At 35.9% G+C, this 21,125-nt stretch overlaps 3 protein-coding genes across 3 annotated transcripts; 2 read left to right on the plus strand and 1 right to left on the minus strand.

Annotated features, from left to right (window-relative positions):
- Positions 1-1,288: 1,288 nt before the first annotated feature.
- Positions 1,289-5,568, plus strand: LOC133801696 (26S proteasome non-ATPase regulatory subunit 2 homolog A-like). Its single transcript, XM_062239954.1, has 12 exons — positions 1,289-1,648; positions 1,877-1,942; positions 2,120-2,158; positions 2,262-2,344; positions 2,500-2,614; positions 2,795-2,869; positions 3,070-3,228; positions 3,796-3,896; positions 4,067-4,165; positions 4,282-4,350; positions 4,744-5,106; positions 5,310-5,568. The coding sequence occupies exons 2-8, from the start codon at positions 1,904-1,906 to the stop codon at positions 3,880-3,882; spliced, it is 597 nt and encodes a 198-aa protein (XP_062095938.1). The 5' UTR covers positions 1,289-1,648; positions 1,877-1,903; the 3' UTR covers positions 3,883-3,896; positions 4,067-4,165; positions 4,282-4,350; positions 4,744-5,106; positions 5,310-5,568.
- A 4,749-nt stretch (positions 5,569-10,317) lies between these two features.
- Positions 10,318-11,723, plus strand: LOC133800789 (uncharacterized). The gene is made up of 2 exons (XM_062238849.1): positions 10,318-11,212; positions 11,292-11,723. The coding sequence occupies exons 1-2, from the start codon at positions 11,153-11,155 to the stop codon at positions 11,634-11,636; spliced, it is 405 nt and encodes a 134-aa protein (XP_062094833.1). The 5' UTR covers positions 10,318-11,152; the 3' UTR covers positions 11,637-11,723.
- A 7,998-nt stretch (positions 11,724-19,721) lies between these two features.
- LOC133802088 (uncharacterized) lies at positions 19,722-20,591 on the minus strand. Its single transcript, XM_062240335.1, has one exon. The coding sequence runs from the start codon at positions 20,589-20,591 to the stop codon at positions 19,722-19,724; it is 870 nt and encodes a 289-aa protein (XP_062096319.1).
- Positions 20,592-21,125: the final 534 nt, after the last annotated feature.

Raw genomic sequence — 21,125 nt, forward strand, 5'->3', positions numbered from 1 at the left:
TAAAGAAACTGGAAAAGCTATTCAAAAGTACGGCAAGTGGTTCAACAATTCCATAGCTCGTTATTTGCGTAGTACCGTACCCCCAACTACACTAGCTTGGGAACAAGTAAAACCAGCTGATATCGAAGTTATTCGAAAGAGACTATCTGTAAGCATTCTTTAAACCTTTAATAACTCATTATTAAATATTTTTTCTATCTTCATAATATTTTAACAAATTCCAATTTTAATTGTGATTTTAGGAAAAATTCATTTATCCAGAAGACAATCCAGTAATCAACGATACCATGGTAAGACAAATGCAAAAACATCTGACTGATTGGCGCCACACGATGAAGAAACACTGGGTAGATGTTGGAGGAGAGGTGGACAATGAGAGAGCGAAGTCAAAACCTTTTGTGTCGATTACTTCTTTTGATTGGGCAATTCTGTGTGATTTTTGGGCTTCTGATTCTCACCAGGTATGCCGTAGATTTTATATTAATTTTTAATTATAAAATTACAATTTAGATTAATGAGTACTGTTTTCTTTTTGAAGCGTATATCGAAGAAAAATAAAGAAGCTCGAGCTAAAATGACCATACCAGGAGGACACGGTTCCAAATCCATCGTTGCCCATGTTTATGATCACGTAAATTATAATAACTTATATCCTTACATTTACGAAAATATTATAAATGTCACAATGTTTAAATAATTTGCTTTTTTAGATGGACGCATCTACTGGCACTACAAGAAATCTGATCTTTACCTACCAATATTTTACCTACCAATACATATTGGTAGGGAAAGTAGGGTTTTGCCTACCAATATTTATTGGTAGATAATATTAGTAGGTAAATGCTAGTCCATTATATTATATTTCGGAACATAGCTTTACCTACCAATAATATCAGTAGGTAATGATTTTTACCTACGTATATTATGGAGGGAAATTTTTTAACCATTCCCGCTCAATTTTCCCCCCATTTTTTATTTTCATTATATTATTTTATTATTATAAATGCTTATTTGGAAGCTTATGTGGAGTAAATAATATGATGTGTACACAATATATAACATGTGGCATGCCATGTGTGTACATAGTTGGAAAAAATATAAATAACATATATTTGAGTATTTATTTCAGCCACACAAGATGATTAAAAAAGAAATTGTGTATTAGGTATCAGATTTTTTGTAATTAAATAAATAAGAAAATTTGTAAATAAAAAAAAATCTGAAACATAAAGCTTCTCTTTACCTCTTTTCATCTATCTTCCCTGAAGCCCTTTTTCTCTCTCTCTGACTACTGTGTTGCCTCTGCCAGGCCCGAACGGCCATCGTCCCATCACTGGAGCCGTACACGCGCCAGCCCAATCGAACCGTCGGCCCTCGAAACGTCGACCCCCACGAGCTCACCACCATACGCGCTGCCCAGGGCTGTTAACCAATGGTCTGAAGCCGTCCGCCTCTTACACTTTCTGGCGAGATTCCGACTAGCCCAAGCCTCTAGTTTGAAGAAGGGCACGGGGAAGAGGTGTGGGTCTGGGCTCGTGGTCTTCCTCGTCTCAGATGCGAGCTCAATGGCGGGGATGGGGATCTACGTACGTTGTGGGGGCTTTGGGGAACAGCTGGGTTTGATCTCTCTCTCCCACTTACACTCACGGTAACTCACCTCTCTCCCATGGTATCTCTCTGTGTTGTTATATGTAAATATGATATATATTTAAATAGGAATTTGGCAGGAGAAATTTCTCAAGAATATGCTAAGCGATAGGTTCAAAATCTATCCTGTTAATGTACTCAATGTTTGTTGATAAATTACTAAAGAAATAGATGCATTCCTGCATGTTTTAAGAAGTTCCTCAAATGTTCTTCTCACTTGCTATTGCAGACTGATGAGGAAGCTATTGACGATCTAATGGAACTTGTACAACAAATTGTTGCTTTTCACATGAAAGTAAGTCCAATGATGAATTCTGTATTTCATCTTTTCCATCTTTCATAGATTGGAAAACCAGTCTTTCTGTGGGTTAATACAAATTATTGGTAGAATTTATTGTATTAACTTATATATAATTGCACAAGGGAAGCTAATATATTATATATATTTTTATCAATTTGTTCTGGTTTGCAGCATAATGCTGAACCTGAAGCTGTTGACCTCTTACTAGAGGTAAGATGACCTATTACTCCGTTAACATTTTATTATTAAATATTGTTGTATCTTTTTTGGGTTGGTAGGCTTATGAGAACTTGTGCCGAATGAAAACTTTTAGGTTGAAGACCTTGATCTGATAATCGAACATGTTGACAAGACAAATTTTAAAAGAACTTGTCTTTACCTCACCAGTTTAGCACGGTATGTTGAAATGTGAATATTTGAGATATTCTAATTAGATTGTTTCGTGAAAAAGAAATCAAAAGTTTCTGCTTATTGCCTGCAGCATTGCAAAATTTCTCTTTATTACCTTCTTGTATTAACTCGGTTTCTCCATTTTTAATGCTATACTGCAGATACGTACCTGGCCCAGATGACATGTTGGTTTTGGATATTGCATACACTATATACCAAAAGTATCAAGAATATACAAACGCACTTCAAGTTGCTCTTTTCCTTGATAATTTGCAGGTTTGCACTTCAATTACGTTTATTTAATTTCTCTTTAAAAAATCTGCTGCTTGTTTCAGATGAAACTATGTATAAGTGAGTTAAAGTATTTTGTATTTAGTGGGATGTTCACATCTTTGCAAATTGTAATGAATAATGTTGACATTATTTAGTTATAATTTTGTGAATGTTGTGCTGCAGTATGTAAGGCAGCTATTTGAGACTTGTCCTGATCTTCAGCGAAAAAAGCAATTCTGTTACATCCTTGCTCGGCAGGTAAGTATTTTTGTTCTTCATTTTCTTTCTTAATGACCAGAAAATGTTTGTACTGTCCTTTGGAAATAAAAAAATGGCTGGATTTTATTATTTGTGCTTGATGTTGCTAGTGGCACTGGGATGGAGACGTTAAGCCCATAGAAAATGGTGTTTCTTTAAATATGGATGGAGTTTGCTAATATTATTTCTGTGCTGTGAAGGGTGTCCCTTTTGTGCTTGATGAGGAGATGGTTCCAGAGGATGAGGAACGAGAGGCACTGCAGGATATCATCAACAATGCTAAGTTAAATGAAGGTTATCTAAATCTTGCTCGAGATATAGAGGTCATGGAAGCGAAAACCGCTGAGGATATTTACAAGGTTAGAAGTTTGAACTTTTTGAGTCTATTTAGTGTGAAATATTGATCTCTTTTTTATTTATATCATATCTAGTCTATTAAGATTTCATATTCTATAGATTTAACTTATAAAATGAAAAGAATATTCTGCTGTGGAGTTATTTCACGGTGTCTAAGACATGTTTATTGGGCTCTTTTTTGTGGAACAATTATATTTTTTTTGGGTTAATTGTTTCCCTTGTCAATGTATTAGTGTGTTGCATACTATAATCTAGTATATAGAAAACTTAAAGCCGATTGTTGAATACAACATATTCAATGCCCGAAAAAGTTGTTTAGCATTTTGTTGCAGTTTCCTTTTCCTATCTTGAAAATGGAACTCCTTTTGCTTGATTTAATCTTCTATGTCAGTGTCAACTTTTACATGATCTGTCCTGAAAATGGAACAGTTTCCTATCCTGAAAAGGGAACACGTTTTTTGCTTGATTTGATCTTCTATCATTGTAAATTTGTACATAAGTAATAAAAAGCTGAAGCCTTTTAAGTAAAGTGTGGATATTCCTTTGTGTGGGAGCTCTTGCTATTACAGGGTCTCTGCATCATATCGACAAAGACCTTCTCGGGTGGTGGTTGTGTGAGCGGCAAGTCAAATCTGGAGGTCTTAATGGGCGCCTAGAGACAGTTCCAGATGTATGTAGAATTCTTATTTAAAAAGAAATTGCTTTGTTTATTTTTTATAAGATACATTTAGAGCCCTGCATCTTGGACCTCCACTTATTCATTGAATCATTTGAGCTAGTCTCAAGTGGCAAAAGAAACAAATATTTGTTAAAGCCTATTGAATTAGTTTTCTTAACTAGGTCTGCTATTCATGGTGGGTCCTTTCTAGCCTGATTATGATTGACAGAGTACATTGGATTAACAAGGAAAAACTTGTGAAGTTCATCTTAGACTGCCAGGTAATCTTATAACTATGCAAAGTACTCTTATCTTTCAGATCATCATGTTGGGAACAGGGACATTTTCACTCTTACCTCTGAGGATTTTGGTTAATTTTTGTAATCTCGGGATGTAGAAAATGGAGGAATTTCAGATAAACCAGATGATGCAGTTGATGTCTACCACACATACTTTGGTGTAGCTGGTAAAATTACTTGAGTTCTTTCATTTTCTTTTGAATATGCATGCCGCCCTCTCTCTATGAAAGTTAACAGTCTAGGATGCATTGCATTTTGAAAGCATCTGTAATGCCAAAATTTCGGATTTAACTATTTGTCCTCTATTATAAGTTCTGTTCATAAAATTGGTACTATTTCATAGTTTAGGAAGGGTAAGATAATAGAGAGAGACACGTGGGGATAGTTGAGTAATCACTTCTATGGGTTTGCATTTTTTTTTTTCTATGAAATTTTGAACGTAGGAATTTAGGAAACAGTGTAGTTATCTCTTAGGCTTGTGCCCTGAATTTCATTAGGTGCTAATTAAATGGTCTTTATGTTACATTTTATTTTTATGACATGAAATATGGTTGATGCAGGACTTTCACTTCTTGAATATCCAGGATTGAAAGCCATAGATCCAGCCTATGCTTTGCCGGTTGATGTTGTAAATAGAATTTTCTTGGGCAAATAATGATCCTGAAGAACAACTTATGATTCTAATTATAACTGAACTCATTGTTTTCTCTTTTATAGGAAATAAAGAAAATAATATATCTTTATATTGAAGTAGAAATATATTGTTAAAGGGATAATGCTTTGGACATTGTTTTGAATCAAATGCAGTCTCGTGATCGTGATCATTTGAATATGCCAGCTGATGAAAGAGAAAAGAGACACCAGCATAATTTCATGCATGTAACAACTCATACATCTCAAGAATGGGCTGCAACCTTTGTTAGGTATGCTCATATATAGCATTAGCATTAGCATGTATGATTTATAGATAATGAAACCTTCTCAATGTGGAGATTGACATGTATTCTAGGATTTCAAATTTCACTTCTGTTCTAAGAAGGAAAAATATTTATCTGTTCATACCAGCTAGTGTTTCTTTTTCAGGCTTTATTCTAATCTAGTGTCATTTTTTGTTTCTCCATTTCAGTGAACTTAATGATACTATTGTGGAAGCTCAACTGAGGACTAGGCAAGTTCCACCTCTACTTCCTATGAAAGAAGCCGTTGATCACTATTTGGAATCCAATAATAGATGATTCTTAGTTTATTTACATTAATTTACTAAGGAATGGAATGAACTTTATGAAGTTTTTTTTATTTTGGTAGGGGTAACTTTAAAATGATAACTTTATGACTTATTTTAGTATTGAACATTATACAGAATTTTAGCATTAAACATTTTATTATTGAATGGTTTTTTTCTAGTTTATTTCTAATATATAACATTTATAAATAACTGTTATTATCTTTTACCTACATATAACCATTAAATTTGAACAAAATATAAATTGTGTAACAAACCAATAAAATAATGCTATGTGGGCTAATAAAATGACACTACGTTGGATGCCACACATGATGCCACGCAGAATGCCACGTAGGATGCTACATATGATGCCACGTCATCAGACACGTAAAACTACAAAAACCATGTCAGCATACACGTAGGATGCCATGTCATCAAACACGTCATTTGATGACTCATAAATTGATTTATAACTTAGTGGGGTCCACTGATTCTTTTACCTACCAGTGTTAATAAGTGTAGGTAAAGACTATTTCCCCACTAACTTTTACCTACCAATCTCTACCAATTCAATATTGGTAGGTAAACCATATTACCCACCATTAGGCTAGTTTTACCTACACTTACAATTGGTAGGTAAAGACCCCATTTTCTTGTAGTGTGGCCAGCTCCCGAGCATGATCGACACATTCGAGCACCTCCATAAGAAGAAGGATAAGTGGATTAGTGATGCAGCAGCGACAAAACATGTTAGTTGCATAACCTTAACTAATTTATGATCATTTAACTTTAAAAAAAAATTAGTAAATAATTAATAAATATTAATTATTAATTGGTTGTTGTCAATTAGTAATTATTTATTAATTATTAATTAAATTTTTAACAATGAAATCTTTATAATCTATGTGCCAATATTTTTATGATTAATGATTGTGGACTAAGATAAAAAAAGAATGTAACTAATGTTGTCCCCGTATCAGGGAGCTTGCGGGCTAAAGTAAATTTGGTCATGAAAATCCATTTCTGAATGAAAAACATGCAAATGTAGTTGATGTATATGTTTGGAGACGTAAATTCCCCATTAATGGAATTAACTGCACCTACCGTATTTATCAATAATATCTTCATGATTTTCAATCAGAAATGGATTTTCATGACCAAATTTACTTTAGCCCACTTGCTCCCTGATACGGGAACAAAATTAATTACATTCTTTTTCAATCACTGGTCTGCAGTCATTAATGATAGGGTGTTAGCAGATAGATAATAAAGTTATATTTTATATGTTGTTATATTAAAAATTTATAAGTTAGGTTTTCAAATAATGTTATATTGGAATTCGAAATACGTGCTTTTTATTGTGCAGAATGAGATGACCGAACGTCGAGCATCGCAGAGTACGGCCCCTGCATCATCTGCTGCTTCTTGTGTCGGCGATAATGTCGACAGTCATTTCCCGCCTGATAAGGATATTGTCACGGATGTCCTTGGACCCCGCTCGTGTTATAAGAAAGGGTTTGGGGGGTTGCCTAGGTTGAAGGCAATTGGCGCAAAGAGGGCAGCATCTTCATCAACTTCTCAAATGTCCGGGCAATTGCCACCTGAAGTGGACACCATTTTGCAACAAAATCAGGACATTATGCTAGAAAATCAGAACCTAAAGAAGCATACGACTAAACTTGAGAGTCGTCAACGGCGTCAAGATCTCCTGCTCAGTGCTTTGTTGAAGCAGGTTGGTGAATTGGCTCCTGGTTTTACTGTTGACTTACCAGACCAGGATTCGGACGAGGACGATGATGCTGACGGGGGCGGGAATGATGAGGCGGGCAGTACTCATTTGTAGAACTTTTTTTCTATTTATTTAAAATTTAATTTATGAGACATTTATTTTACTAAATTACTTTTATATTTTCATGTTTGGTGGAGACAATAAATATTAATAGTTGTAATTTTTTATTTATTTATTTATAAAATTTTAATTTTAATTTTATTTCTAATTAAATAATATTACTAAAAAATTAAATAATTATTAATATATTAAAATTGAAAATTATTAATTAATATTAATATATTGAAAATAATATTAGTAATTTAATCAAAATTATTATTTTAAAAATACTTTTACCGGCGCAAAATTACGTCGGCAAAAAGTTTCAATCTTAACTTCACATATACACCTTTACCGGCGCAAAAATGCGCCACTAAAAAAGTAAACTATTGCCGGCGCATTATTGCGCCGCTAAAAGTGTTTTCCACAATATCGTGACAGATTTTTTTACCGGCGTATTTTTTCGTCGCCAAAAAAGGCCATTGCCGGCGCATTATATTTGCGTCGGAAAAAGTGAAATTAGCGACGGAGATACGACGCGATTCTTTGCCGGCGCAAAATTGCGTCGGCAAAAACTCCATGGGTTTTGCCGGCGCAAAACCTTACTTTTGCCGGCGCAAATTTGCGCTGGCAAAAGTCCCCTTTTTTGTAGTGCTAGTTGATATTTTTCACATCCTAATATGGAATATGGTATTTTCTCTAAAGAAGTCGGATTGAATTAATAATAAAAGCCAACAAGATTTCAGTGTTTTTTTTTTTCAGATATTTACTTAACTTTAGGCAAATGCCCCACACTAACCAATTATATAAGCAAGTGTCGAATATTGAGTGATAACAGAATCAAACATGCCATGCAAGTGTCTAAATTGAGTGGAGCCATTATAACATCAAGGTATAAGCCTTTTTGGTTTGTAGTGAAAATTTAAACTTTAATTTAGATACTTGCATATTTACACATCTAAACCACTTCAAGGTAGCCAGAATCATGGTATAAACCTTATTAGTTTGCAGTCAAAATTTGAGCTAGTCTGAATGACCATTGAAGTATAAGATTCATTTTTGGATGTTCTGTTTTGGTTGGACAAGAATAAAGTGACTGCACTGAGTGCATTTATCTTAGAAACTTTTTTAGTTATGGAGTGTCTTTTAGGACCATTTTTAAGTTATGGAGTATTTGGATAGAAGGTAGGTTGTATATATATGTTCTGTTTTTGTATGATTGAGAAGAAACATTAATGCCTAACATATACATATATGTTATATATAAATATATGCAATTTCCATTAGTTAATTAAAATGTGGTTCCCATATAAAAAAAAAATAAGTGGACAATCTTCATTAAAAGTTGTTTAGTTAAGTTTTTTTGAATGTCAACAGAAGAAAACTCTGATCAACTACGGACAGGTTTCCTGTATATGAAGTGGGAGACAAGTTTTACAGTTTATTAATTTTCCCTATATATCTATATATTTAATTTTCATTATTATTATTATTATATATGAGTCTTAGGCTGTTAGACTTATGGACCACTAATGGTCTCTTTCTCTATGATTGATAACTATATATTAAATGAAGTGTGCACATGACGATTCAATTAATACAGATCTAGCTGACATTATAAGAAAACGAAAATAATATGTTTAAATGTTAAAAAGAAGACAAATAAACTAGCTAGCAAAAAAGTGAAATATAGTACTTTATTTATTAAATAAGGAGAGTTATATGTCACCCAATCAAGAATTAATTGACTCTGGTTTATGGTGTTCAGAGGTACTTGTTATATAAGTATGTATAAGTTATATTGGCACAATTTGATCTTGCTCATCAGGTTGGTACTTGAGATTTATCCTTGTTTTACTTTTCTGTAGCTTTGATTATTAAGATCATTTTCTTTTTGATGTATCGAAGTTTAGATTTAGCTATCTTGTTTGCTTTGTTCATTTTTATGTTATCTTAATTTATAGTGGGGTTTTATACAAATGCACGTATAGAATTGTAAATTTGAAGTACATGATTACATTTAAATCATAAACTTAACTGGGATGACTATTAAGGCTTTCTTCAGATAGGTTTTCATAAACCTTGCTGAATAGGTGTCACTGGAACTTTTATATTATTTTATTAATATTTTCTATATGTATTGCAACCATAATTCTAGCCAGAACAAATTAATAGAGAATAACTCATATGTAACGTAAGCATCAATCACAACCACCAATATACGGATACAAATGAGCTAGTTTTCAACAACAACATGAAAGCTTTTTATACTATGTCTGTTTTTATATTATAATGAAAACAACCATATTGGGTATTAATTAGAGCCCAAGAAAACAATGACCAAATTGGACGACTTGTCCCTTTCATATGCATTGACATTAGACATAGTTCTCTATAGTTATAGTTATAGTTATAGTTATAGATGGTGTGGACTTTCTAAACAAAAATCTATTGTATTTGGTTTGGTATTTCTTTTTGGAACTATAATAATAAAAACATTTGGACTTGCTGGTTTTGTGCTCTTGCTTGTTCTGTTTTGTGTTAATATCAGGATTAAAAAATATATGCTTTTATTTTTTGCTCTGTGTTTTCTGTTAAGTGTTTTGAATTTTAAGCTTATTTTATAGCAATCAAAGAATAGCTTAAGCTCTGTTTTTTCTGTGAAATCTCATTAGTTGTTTTTTTTTATGCAATCAATATTTATGGACTTTGTATCTTGAGGTATTCTTTTGGTTCTTTTATATGTTTAGGATTAATTAGGTGCCCATTTTGTTTAGTATATGATTCATACTTTTGACTTTGATGAATATCTGGTTTGGAAATTTGTGTGTTTCATTCCTTAGGCTTTGAGTTGTATGTGATGTTATGGAGTTGTGTTTTTTATCAGAGGCTTAGATATGTCTTCTGCGGTTATGCAACATCACGAAGGTATGGTGGGGCAGATCCTCCTCCAGATCCAATGCAGATGCAGGCTGATTGTGAGAGAGGTATCACATGCAATTATTATTTTTTTGGATGAATATATTGAATTAATTTATTTATGTGTATATAATAATTATATGTATTTGAGAAATAATAGTGACAACTAAAACGAAAAGGCGCGGCATCAACAAAGGGTTTTCAACTCGAGAAGCTAGAGTTGCATTAGGTAGACCACTACCACTGGAGTGGGATGTTCGAGGGAAGACTTACAAAGAAATTGGTGATTATTCCCAACATTTCTCTAGAGAGATCGGCATTCTCATTCGATAATATGCCGATCCCGACTACGACCGACGGGATAAATTACCCAGCGAAGTTAGGGATCGCATACTTTCTCGTCTAGAGGTAATTTATTTCTATAATTTTTTTATTGGGTTCACTTTAATATTAAATCTAGCTAATTTATTTTATTTTTTTGATTCAGGATGATTTATTCGACATTGGTCGAAGTCGATATGCCTCAGAGAACCTCCCCTGCATTCTTTTGGGCATTCAACGGTCGTGCGCTGATCGTTACTTGGAGTGGAAGAATGACTTGTCCACTCAATTAAAAAATAATGGTCGAGCACATCCTCCTGATGGTTTGGGCATGGAGAAATGGCAGAAGGTGCTCCAGTATTTTGATCTCCCTGAAGTGAAGGTATTCACAAACATATTATTTTTTAATTTATTTTTGTTAATTTAACATATGGTTAACACAAGTTCTTTGCAGAGGCGTTCTGAGATTAACTCTGCGAACCGTGCAAAACAAAAACAGAGAAGCGTGCAGGGCTCACAGTCTACGCCAGCCCTTTGTTACAAGAAGGTACTTTCTTTTTTACATAATTTTTATTTATGTTTTTTTATAATGATTTTTTTCTTAATTTTTTTCAAACTTCTTGTATTGTAGCGTGATTTACAAACTGGGTGTCTTGTTGGGGTTCCAGAGATTTGGATGGCGACTAAGTACATAGACGGGGAAGGTTGGGTGAGCAAGGCAGCAAAGGATAACTATGTAAGTAAATTTATATTTTATGGTTTTCTTACTTTATTGTGTTGTAAATTCTAATATTCTTGAAAATTGTGTGATACAGGAAAAGATGATGGAGATACGTGACACTCTGCAGTCACAATCATCTACGAGCGCTTCTGCTTCGAGTACTATCCCGAGAGAAGAGGATGACATTATTCTTGTTGAGACGATCTTTGGACGTCGTCGAGGCTATCAGCCGGGCCTTGGTCGTAGGATTCGCACGAGGGCGAATTGTGAAGCGGCTGATGTACCTCAACCAGCCCAACCACCTCCTACCGCACAAGACATGCAAGAGGTGAGGGAGCGACTCCGAGCCATAGAGGAGCACTTGGCTAGGATTGGTGGAGTCTCGGGATCTGGATCTTCTCAGCAAGGTCATGGTGTCGATCCTACAACACCTAGTTGAAAACATTTATATTTATGTATTTTAATTTTACTATGATACTGACTTTGTCATAAAAATATTTATAGTAAAAATATAATTTTGTGCATAGTTAAATTTCTCTTCTATTTCAAATCTTTTAGCAAAAAAAATGTGTTAGTATATATATTGAATAATGGCCTTTTTTTTCTTTTTTTCTTTTTTTGATGAATCAGCAGCTATTCATTACTCCACTTACAAATTTACAATCTAAAGGCACCTATTGAAATAAGGCCCGTTCTCTATACAATGTATAAACATATCTATAAAAACTCAAAGCTATAAAGATTCAAACCATTCCTTATCAACTTGATCTATTTTCTTAGGCATTATACATGTTATCCTAGTTTTAAGTTGCCATTTGGCTTCCTGAACTAACAACGTGGGAGAGATAATGCTTGAATGCCAGAGTTTAGAATTTCTAGCCTGCCATAAATGATAAACCAACGAGGCAATTGAGGCAGCCAGAACTTTCTTCTGAAATCTGCTTCTCCTGGACTTGTCTATCCATCGAAGTAGTCCTTGCAACGAATCTGTATGAGCTTGCCATCCCAGCCAAGTCTTCATTTGATATAGGCATTCCTGAGAGAATGAGCAATCAAAAAATAGATGGGCCCCTGATTCTTCTGCTCCAGTTCAAAGGATGCAAGCTGATTCCTCTGCTATATTGAAACGGCAAAGTCTGTCTCTGGTTTTGAGTCTATGCTGTACTGCTAGCCAGAGTATAAAGCTATGTTTGGGTATGTTGAATCTGCCCCAAACTGCTTTTCTCCAATGAAACTTTTCTTGCACCTGAGTAAGCATTTTATACCCGTAGGAAATCTGATAAACCTTCTGTGTAAACTGCCCAGAATCCATAATCTGTTTAACTTGATCTTTGAGCATCACTAATTTCCTCCAGTACCAGCTACTAGGGGGCGGAGCCTTGTATCTCCACCACTCTTCATTCTTTATATACACACTATGCACCCACTTAACCCATAGATTATCTTTTTTTGTTGCAATTGACCAGACATTTTTAAACATAGCTGCTCAGTTCCACTCTGAGATACTCATGAAACCGATTCCACCAGCCTTCTTAGGCTTACAAAGTCTACTCCAAGCCACACTACCAGACCCAGCCATAATGCTCTGCCCTTTCCAGAGGAAACTTCTACATACCCTTTCAATCTCAGACATAATTTCCTTGGGTAGAATCATGATTTGGCTCCAATAGGCATGAATAGAAAGCAGTACCGAATGAATCAATATTGACCTACCAGCAAATGATAAATTCCTGGTACTCCAACTCTTAATCCTAGCTGTCATTTTCTCAACCAGCAGTTTACAATCAATAGCTGAAATTCTCTTGGCACAAATGGGGATACCAAGATACTTGAATGGTAAAGGACTTCTACTGAATCCTGACATATCAGTCAGTCTTCTAATTTCCTCCTCACGCATTCCACTACAGTAGATAGCTGACTTTTTGATATTTGGGATCAAACCAGAAGTTTTTGAAAACAACTTGAGCCCCTGCAACATTAGATATATGCTCTTGAAATCGCCCTTGCAGAACAATAGCACATCATCGGCAAAGCTGAGATGATTTAGTTTTAACTCGCTGCATCTGTCATGAAACTGAAACCCCTCCTTCTCCACAACTTTTTGCATGATTCTGCTCAAGTATTCCATTCCAAGTACAAAAATCAAAGGGGACATTGGGTCCCCTTGCCTCAAACCTCTTTTCGATGCAAAGAAACCATGCATAGATCCATTAAACATGAGAGAATACTTAGGTGTAGATATGCAAGCCAATATAAGCCTAATGAATTTGACAGGGAATTTAAAGGCTTGAAGCATCTCTTCTATGAATCCCCATTCCATGGTATCGTAAGCCTTTTGTAAATCCAGCTTTATCATGCAATTAGGCCTACTAGATTTCCGTCCATAATGTCTAATGAGATCCTGACAAATCATAATATTATGAGAGATTATTCTGCCTTGAATAAACCCTCCTTGGTTTTGAGCCACTAGATCAGGAAGGATGACTTTCAGCCTACTGCAAATCAATTTTGTAGCCACTTTGTATAGAACATTGCAGCAAGAAATAGGGCGGTAATCACTTACAGAATTGGGGCATTTGCATTTAGGGATAAGAGTAATCACTGTAGAATTAATCTCTTTTAACAGCTGCCCTGTATGTAGGAATGATAATATAGCTAATGGCCTTTTTTTTAAGTATATATAATAGTGCATTAACGGTTGATAAAAAAATATTAAATTTAAAAAATATATATATATGGATTTTTAGCGACAACATATTGTCGCTAAAAGTACAAAATGTTGTCGCTAAATCTTAACATTATGGCACTAATCAGAGGAAATTGCAAAGTAACAGCGACGAAAAAATGCACCTTTTAGCGACAATATGTAGTCGCTAGAGGGAAATAGCGACGACATTTTCCAGTTCGTCGCTAATTAAAAACAATTAGCGACCGGCATTTAGCGACGACAAGTAGCGACGACATAGTGGTCGCTAAAGGAATTAGCGATGACATTTTGGGAATTAGCAACGACTGAAGTCGTCGCTAAAACCCCTTTTTTTGTAGTGGTTTGAGGTCTAAGATAAGAGAGAGAGAGAGAGAGAGAGAGAGAGAGGCTTACAGAGGTTTGGGGTTTGAGGTTTGGGGTCTGAGAGGAGAGAGTGGGGTTTGGGGTCAGAGAGGTTTGGAGTTTGGGGTTGTTTGGGGTATGGGGTCTAAGAGGAAAGATTAATTACAGAGGGAAAATTAAGTTTTTGGGGTTTTTTATTTGGTTTCGCGCGAAATAGGAGAGATATGCACACCTGTCTCTGAAAGTACCTCTGGTGACGAAAATTTTAATGTCGTCGCTAGAGCCTAATTTTCTTGTAGTGATAATTTAAAATAGATTCACGTTAGACTAACACCTTAAACTAAGACTCACTCAATCTTAACAAATTTACACAAGCGAACAAGACTAAAAACAAACAAACAAATTTGAAAGTGATAATAGTTCGGATAATAAGTAAATTGTACAAAACACAACACAAGACTAATTAATAATAGTATTCCATTTTATCAAGGAATTAAAGGCATACATAAATTAAGTTACACTAATAACATGCATGCATATTTACACCGTACGTAAATATGCCTGCTCATGTCATATCATGTGTAACATCATTATTCATTACTAATAGCATTATATATATATGATTGACATTATTTCATATATATGTAGGCGTCAATCGACATTACATAGAATACATATTAGAATCCAGCACAAGCTCCGGTACCAAGCGTTCCAATACATCTACATCCAGGTTGGCAAGGTGACCAAGGCGCGCAAAATTTACCAAAGCATTGAGCATTCTTTCCTGAACTTTCTATCAATAATATATCTGAAAGAGAAGGTTGGACAGTGAGAGTGACCTGTGCCTGTCCCGCCACCTGAGGAGTAAAGTTGAAGATCTTTTGGGATGATTTTTCACTCGGATGTCCGTTTGGAATGATTTTTTTTTTTTTGAGTATTTTTTTTAGATCTACACGTTTTAGATGACATACACATTTTCAAAGTTTATAACTTGAAAACATACCAAAACATATCTTGAACATGAGGTATGTTTTGCATTTGTCATTTTTTTTTCAAGATTTATATTTCTCAAATGTGTATATACACATCTCAAACGTGTAGATCTTGAAAAAATACCAAAAATTAAAAAAAATCACCCCAAACGGACACCCGAGTGAAAAATTATGTATCTTGCAAGAATCGCATCGAACCACCATCGAGCAACAACGATGTTTTCATGAAAATCTTCATTTTGAAGGCCCCATCGAACTGACACCGAGCACCATTGAACCACGTCGATTTTTTGCAGATTTCAAAATTTCAGTTCTGAAAAAAAATCACAAGAAAAAACTCAAAAATCATTCACAGATATGTTCGAAATGCAGTATTTTAGTGTCCTAAGTAAGGAATACTTGCTTTTACATTGAGTTCTCTTATATTTTACCTTACTCATGAATTTTTTTCTAGAGAGAGAGTTGAGAGGGAAGAGAGAAGAGGAAGTGGATGGAAAAATTATGGGAAGGGTATTTTGGGTATTATCAAAAGATTTGACATTTTTTTTAAATGATTAGAAGGTCTAGTATTTTTTTTTATTTAGGTCACCTTATGAAGCATAAAAACTCAAATTTCCTTAATTTTAATTATAAAGTTACACGTACTAGGGAATCCCAGAAAATATGCATATTATATTTATGGGACCACTTGTATTCAAGTGCTTACATACTACAAGCAAAGCATAAGACGTCCACACACACATGCTATTGCATGCATATGTAAAACATTATTATTCATTACACTACTACTACGTACGATTGACATTATTTCATATATGTATATATATAGAGTATATATATATATACTCTAGGGCAGGTGTCAATCGATATAAAACTATATTTAGAATAATCTAAACCACAACGCAAATTCTGCGACCACCACGAAGACGACAACGTCGACACACATCCCGGCAATCAAACGAAGTCCGGCATCCTTCATTGCATCCAAGAATTGCTGAAGATATTTGTGCCAACATTTTTTTTTTTTGGTAAATCAGCAACTTGTATTAAGCACAACAAAATTACAAACACCAATTAAACAGACACCAAAGAAAGAAACAGACTACTAAGCACCATTAATTACAATAAATCTTCCTCACCCAAGCCATATCCTCCTTACCAAGGTTCCTATCAAGTAACCTCCTCAGTCTAATACAAATATCAGTCTTGATATTTTGAGAAACACAGGACACTAACGGAACCGACCTATTCCAAAAGGCTGAGTTCCTTGCTTTCCAGATATGGTAAACACAAGCACTTAGAGCACACAAATATACACTTCTTTTACACGCCGACTGCCTACTTCGACAAATCCAATTCATCAAACCTATCATCTCGCAACAGTTGGAACCAATTCTAAGCCACTACAATATAGAGAGAAGGCAGCTCTTACTAAAGTGGCAATCGAAGAAAAGATGTCTATGGCTTTCATCATGCAGGCCACAAATAACACACAGAGAATCTTGGGTTATTCCAAACCGAAAGAGCCTATCTTTAGAAGGAAGTCGTTGCTTTAACATCAACCAAGAGACAAATTTATGCTTAGGTATACCAAGTCTATTCCAGATAAAAGCATAATTCCATCTGGTTTGGGACTTGTTTATCAACAGCTTATACCAATTAGCTATACTATACTGATCCCTGCTGAGCAAGGATTCTTGATAAGCAACCTTGAAATCCTCTTTGATCCTAACAATTCTTTTCCAATACCAACTACTAGAGCTAGGCGCCTTATAGCTCCACCAGTCCTCTTGCTTTAAATAAACGGCATGGATCCATTTCACCCACAAGTTCTCTTCCTCTTTCGCAATAGCCCAGACATATTTACCAATAGCACACTTGTTCCACAACCCGACATCTTTAAAACCCAGACCACCTCTCTGTTTAGGACAACTAACTTCAGGCCAGGAAACTCTCCCAGGCCCTTCCAACCGAACTCCACTATGCCATAAGAAGTTCCTGCAAACCTGGTTAATCTTGTTAATCACATATTTAGGTAATACAACTATTTGAGACCAGTAGTTGTTTATGGAGAGCAGAACAGAGTTGATGAGTGTACACCAGCCAGCATAAGATATGTTCCTAGTACTCCAAATTCTTATTCTTTTCACCATCTTTTCCACCAAGCAATCACAATCAGCTATGGAGAGTCTTTTATTACTAATAGTCATCCCTAAGTAATTGAAAGGGAGCCTACCTTTCTAAAAACCAGTAGCCTCAGATAATTGAAACCAAACCTCCTCCTGCATACCAGCTCCAAAAATAGCAGATTTCTGCTTATTAGCCTGCAAACCAGAGGTTTCCGAAAATAATTGAAACCCTCTTAAGAGCATGTACATTGCCTTGAACTCACCCCGACTAAAAAGAAGTAAATCATCTGCAAAGCACAAATGAGTTAAATGCAAACAGTCACATCGAGGGTGATATTTAAAATCGGAATGCAGAGCAACTCTAGCTAGAATTCTGGACAAATATTCCATTCCAATCACAAAGAGAAGAGGGGACATGGGGTCCCCTTGCCTTAATCCTCTTCTAGAATGAATCAAATCTAAAGGGGCTCCATTAAGTATAATCGAGAATCTAGCTGATGTAACACAGACCATGACAAGCCGAATGAATTGAGCTGGAAATTTAAGTTCATACATCATTTCTTGCAAGAAATTCCAATCTAGGGAGTCATAGGCCTTTTGAAGATCAATCTTGATAAGGCAAGCTGCCTTAGCTGTTTTCCTTCCATACTCTCTAACCATGTCCTGACAGAGCATTATGTTATGAGCAATATTTCCACCTTTGATAAAACCACTCTGGTTTTCAGATATTATCAAAGGTAAAACCTCCCTTAATCTATTACAAATAAGCTTCATAGCAACCTTGTAAACCACATTACAGCAAGCAATAAGTCTAAAGTCACTCACATGTTTAGGGCAATTAGTCTTAGGGATAAGAATTATATTAGTAGTGTTAATCTCTTTCAGGATCCTCCCCGAGTGAAGAAAAGAAAGAACTGCCTGAGTAAAGTCTGTACCAATAATGTTCCAAGATTTTTTAAAGAAAGCACTACTATATCCATCGGGACCAGGGGATTTGTCATCAGGAATTGAGTAAAGTGCTCGTTTGACCTCCTCTGATGTATAATTCCCACATAAAAACGCAGCTTGCTGAGATGAAACAGTTGCTCCCTGCTGCACCACTGAGTCTAAAACAGTCCTTCTCCTTTTCATTTCAGAGCCGAGTAAATCTGTATAGTAATTCTGGAAAGCTTGTTGCACATCTTCCTGCCTGTCTAGCCAATTACCCTTCATATCCCAAATAGAATAAATAGCATTTTGAGTGATCCTAGACCGAATGCTATTATGGAATAACTTGCAATTCTCATCTCCTTGTTTTAACCAATCTTCTTTAACCTTCTGCCTAAGAAATTGGATCTTATTATTGTAGGCTAATTGAAACCTCTTCCTACAAGAAATCTCCTCGTCAACCAAATAGGTGTTGCCAGGATCAGCTTGGAGTTGTCCCTGAATATCAAGCAGCATCTTCAGTGTCTTCACCTCCTGAACAAACACATCAGCTTTCCCATCTCTATTAAGGTTTTTCAGTTCCATTCGCAGCCTTTTAAGCTTAGAGACTAGGCAAAACATTGGGGTCCCTTTAACCTCTCTAGTCCAGCTAGTAAACACTATCCTCTGAAAACCATCAAGATTACACCAGAAATTAAAAAATTTAAAGGATCTTTTAGTCACAGGAGTAGTACCAAAGTTCACCATAAAAGGACAATGATCCATGAGTCCTTCAGGGAAAAAAAATCACTTCAGCTTCCTTAAAATTCTCCAACCAGCTATTATTAGCTAACACTCTGTCAAGCTTAGCATAAACTCGGTCGTTCCCTCCTTGTTTATTATTCCAAGTGTAGTATGAGCCCGAAAACTTCACATCAACCAATCGACAAAACTCCACACAGCTTTGAAAGGGTATTAGTTCTGAACTGTTACCTCTATAAGGGAACCTATCAGATGGGGATAGAACAGCATTGAAATCACCCATGACAATCCAAGGACATCTGATCTCTTGAGCCAAATGATTTAAGTCAATCCATAACTGCTCCCGACCCTTCATATCATTAAGAGCATAGACCACTGTTAACTCAAAGTTCCTTCCATTCCTGCCTTGCAAATGAAAATGCATCCATTGACTAGAGCCACCTCTAATATCCACCTCATAACTCTGAGGATTCCAAGCCACTACAATTCTACCATTAGGATGGTGCATTAAATTTGAAGAAAAGCACCAACCCTTAAACATATTGAGGTATAAAGACCCCATTTTATAAGCCTTTACCCTTGTTTCTAGGAGACTAACAAAACCTACTTTTTTATTTGAAATCATTCGCATGACCTCCTTCTGTTTGCTTGTTTTGTTCAGTCCCCTAACATTCCACCCAAACAGTCTATCCATTTGTGAATGGAGGTTCTCCCCCTCCATTCATATTGGACCTCATTTCCTGTAACACTACCCCAGCCTGAACTTCAGTATCTGAAAATTGACCAAGCATCGAGAAGGAGTTGCTCTCTGTTATCCCCTTATTCTTAGCCATTATGCCCTGCTGTCCTCTATTCTGCTGCACTACCCCTGAAGTTATCACAGGATCACCCTTATCTGGTATCACCAACTTGTCACTCTGCCTCAAATCTGAATTTAGATCTTCCTTCTTCTTTTCCTGCCAGATTTTTGAAGAAGCACCCTGGGGACCTTTCTTTTTACACAATTCCTGTCGATGCCCTATCCCTCTACAATGCATACAAACATCAGGTTTCCATTCATAATGCACTTCCACATAAACGTATTCCCCATTTTCATCCTCAAATTTGATCTGATTAGGGAGCTCTTTTGTAAAACTGACTTCAATCAAGACCCTAGCATATTGCAACTTCTCCCTGGCCAAGGTTGCTCTGTCTTGCTTCACATCCCTCCAGATCGCTCCCCCCAGTATTTTAACTCTAAATTGCTCTGTCTGGCCAAGGTTGCTCCCAATAGTGCCCACTATCTTAGCCATAGATCGCTCCCCCCAGTATTTTAACTCTAAATTGCTCAGTTGAGCCCAAACCGGCACTGTCAATATTGAATCCTTAGAGAATTTGGAGTTAGGATCCCATCTTTTCATGATAAGAGGTTTCCTATCAAAGAACTGATATCCACCATGCAAAATGCCATCTCTAGTTTCCAACGAGTTGAATCTAAGTATAAAAACCCCTGGTGTGAGAAGACTAATTTTATCTATACCTTTATCCCTCCAGATTCTCCTAAAGAATCCTTCCATCACCGTTAATGGTGGGTTAGCTCCCAGAACGTAGCAGACAATAGCAGAATTCCAATACTAAACTTCATCTTCAATATCTTCTGCCTCTATTTTAACACAGTCCGACTCAATATGCAGTATAGGATTAGCATGAGAAGTACCTGCTTGCTCTCTTTTGTTAGATCCCCTTTTCAAAACTCCCAACCAGTCATTCAGAGTCTTCTTGATCAGAACTTGACTATCCCGTGCTTCATTCTCCATCTCGATTCGAACCGGGGATTGCTGAGACTGGCTCTTCAAGTCATCAACCTGCACTTCAGATTCAAATTGATTATCCAGCGGCATGTCCTGAGATCGAACTTCCTCATGAGATTTCTGTCGCAATTCGTTCGATTCCTCCTCTTCGTCAAAAACCATAGCCTCCACCCCTAAGATACCAGCCATTGATTTCACTTTGAGGACTGGATCCGTAGACGAAGGTCCTTTCTTCTTCTTCCCTGGCGTTTTCTTCTTCAATCTCGGTCTCCCTGCCATGGCTCCAGCTCTAGCTGAAGA

This window comes from Humulus lupulus, chromosome 9 (assembly GCF_963169125.1).
Source record: "Humulus lupulus chromosome 9, drHumLupu1.1, whole genome shotgun sequence".
Taxonomy (NCBI): Eukaryota; Viridiplantae; Streptophyta; class Magnoliopsida; order Rosales; family Cannabaceae; genus Humulus; species Humulus lupulus.